Source organism: Blennius ocellaris, assembly GCF_963422515.1.
Source record: "Blennius ocellaris genome assembly, chromosome: 4".
In the NCBI taxonomy this organism is placed as follows: Eukaryota; Metazoa; Chordata; class Actinopteri; order Blenniiformes; family Blenniidae; genus Blennius; species Blennius ocellaris.
This window is the reverse complement of record NC_137653.1, coordinates 3248233-3257637: the sequence shown is the minus strand read 5'-3', so window position 1 is coordinate 3257637 and position 9405 is coordinate 3248233. Positions and strand designations below refer to the sequence as shown.

General features: G+C 43.4%; 1 protein-coding gene across 1 annotated transcript; it reads right to left on the bottom strand.

Moving 5' to 3' along the window:
- Positions 1–406: 406 nt before the first annotated feature.
- Positions 407–8906, bottom strand: LOC308129075 (keratin, type II cytoskeletal 8; the record flags this gene model as incomplete). Its single annotated transcript, XM_080494845.1, has 10 exons — positions 407–507; positions 617–663; positions 992–1068; positions 1153–1296; positions 1371–1496; positions 1613–1777; positions 2600–2695; positions 3609–3669; positions 3775–3983; positions 8598–8906. 10 exons carry the CDS (start codon positions 8904–8906, stop codon positions 407–409), a joined length of 1335 nt encoding a protein of 444 aa, XP_080350971.1.
- Positions 8907–9405: the final 499 nt, after the last annotated feature.

Genomic DNA, 9405 nt, shown 5'->3' with positions numbered 1-9405 from the left:
AATACCACCCTGAAAAAACTCCTCCATAGATGAAGATTTTCACATCAAAAGCATGAAAACATCTGAATACAAACAATTGATCAGAGTCCTAAAGACAGAAACTAAGCAGGCCTTTGGTCCTCTAGATCCTACAAAAGTCATGTTCCTTTTTTTCTTTAAATTTAATTTAATCACCCCATCTTCTTGTGATCTTTGCCCCCCCCCCCCCCCCCCCCCACCCACCCGGACCCCATGCTGGGAACCACTACCCCGATTTTAAAGACTCTATAACTGCTACATTCTTAGAAATTCACCACAAATGACTCCAGTAGATATTCCAGTAACGTTTCCCTTCATGACCCACGTTTGTGTGACTTTCACCCCCGTTGCTCTACGTAAATAATGACATGTTTTGACCGTTTTCAGCTCAGTGGATGTTGAATCTGGTGCTGTCTCTGGTCTCGGTGGTCTTTATCAGCAGCTTCGGAGCCAGAGAGCTGCTGTGGAAGCCGTTGGTGCTTTTGGTGGCTGCAGACGGAGATGGAGGGAGAGGGGGTTGGGGGGGGGGGGGTCAAAGAACTTAAATAAGATGAGTTCAGGCTCCTGCTCGAAGGAGGCTGCTGCTCAGGTTACTTACTGTAGTTGGACACGGTCTGGATGTTGAGGATGGACTGCTGCCCGAGTCTGCAGAGGAGGAGACGTCACTTCTCACATTTCTTATTTAACTTAAAGTTACGGAAACTGTGAGGCATTGCGTTAGAGAGCAGATTCAAGTAGCCTTCGTTCCACAGCTAGTTATACTAGGCTCATACCATAAGAACTGGAGGAGTAAAGAGAATCAAAGTAAAGATTTAAGCGTATTATTGGCAACAAGACTGGGTTGTTATTTAGTGCGAGGAGAGTGTTGGATGCCAGGAACAATCTCAGCACACACACTGGTGTTTGGTGTTTGGTGTGTGTTCCAGTCAGTGCAGTGATGTTTAGTGTGTGAGCCTGGAGGCCCTCCTCTCACCGGTCCTCCTCTCCTTCCAGCAGCTTCCTGTAGGTGGCGATCTCAATGTCCAGAGCCAGTTTCAGGTTCATCAGGTCCTGCAGGTGAAGAGGAGTTTGTTTTTTTCAGTTTAAATGGACGACCCTGGAAGCCTTCGGCTCCCCCCGGCCCCCTGGCCTCACCTGGTACTCCCGCAGCTGCCGGGCCATGTCCTGCTTGGCCCTCTGCAGAGCGTCCTCCAGGTCCCTGGTCCGAGCTTTGGCCTCCTTCACGGCCAGCTCTCCGCGCTCCTCGGCCTCGGCCAGCTGGTTCTCCAGGCCGCCGCGCTGTGGGAGAAACATCCAGCGTTGAGTAGGATGGCGGCGGCGGCAGCGGCGGCGGGTCGGAGCCGCCAGCGTACCTGAGCCTTGACGGCCTCGATCTCACTCTGCAGGCGGCTGATCAGCCGGTTGACCTCGGCCACCTCGGCCTTCACGACACGCAGCTCGTCTCCGAACTGACTGGCCTGCACGGCCATCTGGTCGAACTGCAGAGAGAGAGAGAGAGAGAGAGAGAGAGAGAGAGAGAGAGAGAGAGAGAGAGAGAGAGATGAGCTCCACCGTCGTGTCCTCTTCAAGGTCTCCAGGTCTCCAGGTTCCTGACCTTGCTCTTGTACCAGGCCTCCGCCTCCTCCCGGCTGCGGGCCGCGATCTCCTCGTACTGAGCTTTGACCTCGGAGACGATCTGCTCCATGTTCAGACTGCGGCTGTTGTCCATCTGCACAACCACCGACGTGTCCTTGATGCTGGCCTGCAGCTCACGCAGCTCCTGGGCAGAGAAGCACCGACGAATTATACTATCCACGTTTCAGATCAGCGATTTCAAACTTTGTTTCTTGAGTTATTTCAATTTTCCACATTGTAAACCGAGACAGTGCCCCCTGGTGGCGGTGTTGCGTTGTGGCCGTTATTCTTAAGAATTTTTTATTTTTTTTAATTTCCTTTGAAGTTTTTTTTTTATTTACTTGGTGATTTTGAAAATCAAAAGAAAAGAATCAAAGAGGCTTTCAACTAAGAGGTTAGATCATATAGTTTAACATCACAGGGTGACGGTTTTAGAACATTTCTTTGCTTCACAAGCCAAAATTTCAGACGTAAAAAGCCAATGTGATATTAAAAAAATTGATGAATGGAAGACGGAAGTTGAGAGATGAAGACAGCAAATTATCAAAGTTCATCCACAGAAACTTCAGTGTACAAAACTATGAACATTTTTTAAATGTTGTCATTCTTTTGAATATTGTGTCATTTTAGGGGACGTCTTCAGATTTCATGTTAAAATAATGACATTTAGGCCATTTTTACTGGTTTCAAGTGTCCAAATTAGTCAAATTTGACCCAAAAGTAAGTTTTTTTTTTCCAACAAAATATTTTGAATAACATAATCATTGATTTTTGAATTACTGAAGTCTGATCTTACCAATCGTGTAATAGAAATATTTTGAATTAATTTAATAGGTTATTACAATGCCGTCTTTTTTTTGCATTAAATAAATAATAAAAAAATGTAATAACTGCAGATAATAAAATAACAGCACACAAGCAGGGCGGACATTTTTGAGAGAGAAGAAGATCGGAGCCGCTGGTGCACCTCCTCGTAGACGTTACGGAGGAAGTTGATTTCATCTGTCAGAGCTCCGACTTTGTCCTCCAGGTCGGCCTTGACCAGGTACGCAGAGTCCACATCCTGACCGCACACAGAGACAGCAGAACGATTCAGATACGTAAACACAGAAACACTCAAATTCACAGTTGTTTTTTTTTTTTATAGTGTCTTTATTAAGCAGCGTCATATCGACATAATCATATAAGCTGGGGAGTCACACTGGAACTGGTACTACTGAACATGTATGAGAGACATTCCGGAACATACAAACTCCACGCGGACAGTAATCTCGAAGAGTGTTTTTCAACCTTTTTTGAGCCAAGGCACACTTTTTTCTTTGGAAAAATCTCGAGGCACACCACCACCACCCGAAAATGTAAATATTTTAAACTCTGTAGCCTCTATTAACAATATAAAGTCATTCTCATCAATGTTTTATCAAGAGGAATCAAATAAATACAGAAAAAAAGTATTTCCCAATTTCTTTTTTTTAATTTTTACTCACTCAGTGTCCGATAGCTAATTATTTCGTCTAGTTTGGTTTGTTGGATGTTGGTGTGCAACCATGAGTAAGAAATGTGTTGTGTGGAGTGTCATCCTGTTATGAAGTTCCAGTTGAGTGTGTTCATATCAAAATAAAAGCCTCTGGTGATCAGCTTGCAGAAGAGAATCTCGACTCAGATCAATTTTTCTGCGGTGCTCGCCACAGTATTTATACTAGATTACTCTGTACACTGCTCTCACAGCTGACAGCGGCTGTGAGAGCAAATGTTTTTTTTTTTAGAAAAAATGTAAAGTTGGATAATTTCCCACGGCACACCTGACTAGATCTCGTGGGCACAGTGGTTGACAAACACTGATCTAGAAGAGCGATGAAGACAAACGCTCTGAAAGAAAGAAGCGTCCCATGTGACGGTGAAGAGGAAAGTTTGAAAGCAGCAGAGACGTGAAGGAACAAAGCGATGGGTTCCTCTTTCAGGCCGCGCCCACTGACCTTCTTCAGGATGACGAAGTCGTTCTCCAGGTTGTTCCTCTTGTTGATCTCGTCCTCGTACCTGTTGCAGAGAGAGAGAGAGAGAGAGAGAGAGAGAGAGAGGGAGGACACAGTGAGCTCCCGTCCTCTCGGGACCCTCGGTGTCTTTTGGCCCTCAGGGTCTCACTTGTACTTGTAGTCCTCCACCAGGCCCTGCATGTTCCGCAGCTCTCCGTCCAGTTTGGTCTTGTCGTTGTTGACCAGGTCCATCTGACGCCTCAGGCCCGCCATGTAGGCCTCGAACATGGGCTCCACGTTGGAGCGGCCGGCGCCCTGCCCCTGCAGCAGCTCCAGTTTGGTCTCCAGCATCTTGTTCTGCTGCTCCAGGAATCGGACCTGCGGGCGGCACCGGGTCAGAACAGGGTCGCATTTAACGGGGCGACAGTTTGAAAACGAGCTTCGTTGGCACGGAAACGGCAGAAGCCATGAGAACAGGATGTAGTTTTGTAGTTTAGTGGGTGATGCTGTTTGTTTTTTGCAATGAAACCACACGCGCGCACACACACACACACACACACACGCACGCAGACGACAATATTTATTTATTTATTTTTTGAACATGTAAAAAAATATACAAACAAACAGAACAAAAATTAAAAACATGAACATCACACAACACACACGCCAATTTTAAAATATGTCCTTTACATGTTCGAAAAATTGGGTCAGAAAAAGTATTAAAAAAAATGTATATCGCTTTTTTATCTTTATCATTACAAGTCACACATTTTTTTACATTTTTTTCTTAATTTATGTCAATGTTATCAATATGATATCCTACTACTAAATACATTTTTTTTTTAATTTGCCATGTTTATATATATCAGAATAAAATAAGTATTTATAAACTGTATTAATTTTGATAATTGTTTAATCTTTATACATAATTTATTCCGAGGCTTTATATCTGGATGGTGATACAGGAGCGTTTCAGGGTAGTGCAGACTTTTTAACAGATTTTTTTTAACTGTAATTTTCCCCTAAAGTTGTGCTTACTTTTCTAAATGTTGCCCAGCGGACAATTTTTCCTTGCTTTCAACAGTATTTGGATAGTTTTGAACTCGTTAAGGTCCGTGAACTTTTCAGTTCTTGACAGTAAAAACAGTGGATTAGTGTGATCCAAAAAAGCCTGCATCACACACATACATACAACAATTGGACAACAAGTTGGATTTTTATTGAATCGTAACTCTTCAACTTTAACTTCATAGCTTGAATGACAAAGGAGTTGGGATAAAATTCCAGGGTTTTTTTTTTCCGAGGTTTGGCGTTTTCACTTGAAAATGTTGTCGAATACGTTTTTTCCATCTCACAATGCTCACGGACGTCGGCACAACTCTGTTCCCGGGCGACTAATTGATTAAAAAACAAGCAGCATTAGGAGTCAAAATGAGGAGCCGTGGGTGTAGAATGACGGGTCTTCTCCGGTAAACGACGTGGCGTCAACACTCCGGCCTCGGGTTTCCAGCCCACGGCCGGGTTTATCCGCCTCCTATTATGTCTCCCGACACAAAGCCTGCCTTCAGCTCGGAGCAGAGTCATCTGGCTGTGGGACGCCGCCACGCCGCGTCTGACCCCGTCGATCGGGTTTCAGCTCGGCTCAATGGGACGGAAATGGGACGGCGGCCCAGACGCCGCAGATCCGGGATGTTTAACTCCCTCATGCCGTCTCCACGTTCCTCCAAAGGGCCTCTTTTAAATAGATGCGTGCATGAAACCGGGGATCGTCTGTGCAGGCGGACCTACGCGCATGTCGTTAAAAACGTCCCGACGGGCTTTCAAAACTGGGTCGTCACGGTGCCGGAGGTCAGACTCGGTGCGCCTGTTTGCATCAAGCTAATGACTTGTGTGCAGGAGGGAAGCAGCTCTTTAATGTTTCATTGAACGTCGAGGTCGCTCAGATCCGGTGACACGGTACCTGGACCGTTTGTCTATCGGTTTACTCAACTTTCCATTTTGGTAGTTTTCACTGTGGAGCCACAGAGAGAGGGGGGGGATTACAGAGTGAATTAGAAACACCGACAGGGATCATCACGCCAGGTTGGTGTTTCACGGCTTCCTGCAGGTAAAAGATGGAGGAACAGGGGCTCCTTTGTGAGGAGGCCATTAGCAGGGAAGTCAAGCTTCTCTTTCATACAGACGGATGGACGAGCTCTGGAGTGTTTCTGTGAACTTTCACAACATTTCTCCTGATAAGTGTTCTGGACGGTCACATTCCACAGTGAAATAGAAAGCTTTTTGTGTCTCCACTCAGATAGAAAACAAATAGTGCAACATAAACTTTAAAATGGGGGATATTGTGCTATGCAACAACACAGCATTTGCAATTATCACTATGCATATTATCATTATTGTAATAGTATCCCACATGGAAAGAACCTATATAAACATATATGTTTTAATATAGGTTATGATATAGGTTTTTAATATATGTGACGTATATAAAATTGGCCGTTTTCCTATATTATATGTACATAAATGCACATATATGTACACATATAGGTACATACAGGTACCTATATAGGTACATATATGCATCTATATGTTCTTCTTACATAATTGTTTTTTAGTTAGTTCTTAGTTATTGACTTGATAATGTATGACAGTTGCCAAAGTGAGATATAGGCTATATATATATGTGGAAATAAAGAGGCAGTACAGGAGACCTATATGGCCTGTATATTCACATATATGCACCTCAATTTGCCTATATGTGGCATATATACGCATATATGTGCATATAAACTGCTTATAGGTTTTATATACGCGCATATATCCTCATATAGGTTCTTTCCATGTGGGATGTTATCAAACCACACGATCAGTAAATATACATGTATATATATATTTTTGGGGGTTGATCATCTAATCCATCTCCACTCAAAATCTGTCAGGCAGAGATGATTTTGCACATTTCTTTATAGGAGCAACACACTTTGCTGCTCATCCCACAAATGCGGCATCATTGAAAAAGGGAAACAATCAGTTTTTCCAATGGTAAAGTTTTATTGCTAAGAATAATTATAAGGAAATGATCTACTAACACACACTTTCTTCTGCAAAGTTTAGAAATTAATTCAGAATCTATTTACGGTGGATAAATGCAACTGTGAAAACACACAACAGAAGCGCGCAGCGGTTGGAAGAACAGGATTTGTTTCCGGAGGACATTATTTTCCGACGGACACATTAAATAAACGATGGGCGAAAATACATAACTTTATGGCAAATTTAACACAATGATCAACATCGCTGAATTGTGGAAAAAAAACAAACCGCCACAACATTAATCAGAAGCATCCAGCAGCAGCGTTTTAGTTGCGTTTCATTAAAGTCTACCATCGTCAAAATAGTCCGTCAGAAAATATTGTCCCCCGGAAACAAAGCCTGTTCTGTTGATTTCTGTGGTTGCGTAGTGGCTTTTGAGGTTGTGTTGACCCTTCTGGGCTCCCGTACTTCACTGCATAGAAACTTACATAAATTAATATGTTACGTGAAATATTAATCGCTCAGTCAAGTATTGTCTCTGATATTTACATTCTTAATTTCTGTCACATAGTATTTTGTTTTAAAATGATGCTTGATTAAAAAAATAAATAAATTACAATTTAATATTGAAACTAAGCCCCATTTTCTTACTTTTGCCAAGAAATATCTGCCAATGTGTGTCTCTGTAATGAACACGACACACAATGATTTAAACAAACCTAAAATGTACAATATCTCCATGAAGATGTTAGATTAAAAAAAAACAACCCTGATGATTCTGTGCTCAGTGTGTCTGAAGTGAGACGAACACAAAGCCTCTTTTGTGGCAGCGTTAACCCACTCCGTGAGAAAGTAGAGATGTCCCCTAAGTAGAGTATCGATGTCGGCCATTATCAGAGAGTCGCTCACTCCCGCGGTGGGAAATGTGTCCAGCCAGGAGCATCAACAAGCTTCTCACATTAACAACCCCCCCCTCCCACACACACACACACACACCTTCAGAAGAAAGTCATGTTATCTTTAAAGGTCATTTATGTGTTAAATGTAGCTTTCAGGTTGACTTTAACGCTTCAATCCGAGTCAACCTCCATCAAGATAAACCTGAACTCCACATCAAAGTGACCTTGAAAAACATACATCAAACTAGAAGATTAAATCAATTTGACCCCGAACACGACCTGGAAGTGAACCACGAGGATATAATACATTGAACCCAAAGGCTCTGTTAAAGTGAATCTAAATTAAATGAAGCTAAAAAGAACCGTAAGGTTACATCAGTGAGAGCCGCGTTAAAACGAACCTGAATTACATTAAAGTGAACCTGAATGTTACATCACAAAAACCCCGAGAGCAATTTACAAACTTTTTAGCAGAAATACTTCTATGTTGTTCAGTTTTAATTTTCATAAACAGTTATTGATCATTTATTTCCATTTCGTTGGGAAAAAAACCCAAAACAATGACCAACTGTTGAGGGTTTTTTTTCTTGCTGCCTTTTGACACTCAGAGGTGTTTGAGTTATTAAAAATAAAATAAAAATAAACACATTAAAGTAGATCAGTACAACAGTTTCAATACTGCTGAGTGAGCATGAAGGTGCTGGAGCTGCAGTTTAAAACTGTTCATATACAAATAAACAATATATGTACACGATAATAATCTTACATGATTCCAATAATCCTGCATAAATCACTTAATAAAATGCCATTATTTTAATGCATTAAATATGTAAATATTCAAGCTAAAATACATGTCAATTCTGCTTTTAAAGGCACAGCATTAACGTATTTCTCAAATTTCTTCGTAAAGCAGTGAATTGCCCTGTTTCAATGGTGCTCTATAAATAAATCCACCTTTCCTGTAATGTTAAAATGTGTTGTAGTGTGTGTATCAATATAAATACTGAACTCTCTGTTGAGAATGACCTCTAAGGATGAGTGACCTCTGAACCGAGGCCTCTACCTTGTCGATGAAGCTGGCGAAGCGGTTGTTCAGGCTCTTGATCTGCTCCTTCTCGTGGGCGCGGCTCATGGTCAGGCTGGGGTCGATCTCCAGGTTGAGGGGGGCCAGCAGGCTCCTGTTGACCGACAGGGAGGCCAGCGGGGCGGCCAGGCCCGGGTGGTGGCCGTTGTTGTACAGGGAGCTGCTGCTCAGGGAGACGCCGCTGAAGCCCCCCGGGCCCCCGAAGCCGCTCAGCCTCCGGGAGGCGCCGCCGCCGCTGCTCCGGACCGAGCTGCTGGAGCTGATCCGCTTGCTCCGGCTCAGACTCATGGTGCGGGCGGAGGAGGAGGAGGAGGAGGAGGAATGACGGGGAAACGGGAGAGAGGTGGAGGGTGAGGGACGACGGCGAGGAGCCTCAGGTGTGTCCACACCTTTTAAACCCCGGCGGGGAGGAGTCGGGAGGGGAGGGGACGGCCGGTGTCGCCTTGCCAACCGTGTCCGGCTTTTAGTAGAATAGTTTTCACTCTGGATGCTCCTCCTTAAATAAAATGAACCCATCTATCCAAACACAGGCTCCACGTACCAGTTAGAACAGGGGCGTCAAACTCATTTCAGTTGAGGGGCCACATCGACCTGATCTGACCTCTGGAGGCCCAACAAGTCAAACGTAACATATTAAACTGCAGATATGGACAAATGACAAAGTCTTTCCTTCTTTTGATCCTTTTGCAACTGCAAGAATTTGCCAGTCTATTCTGAAATATACATATGAAAGGAAATCAGATATTATTATATTTGCAAAAAAGAACCCCCTCAGTTGTCTGTATCT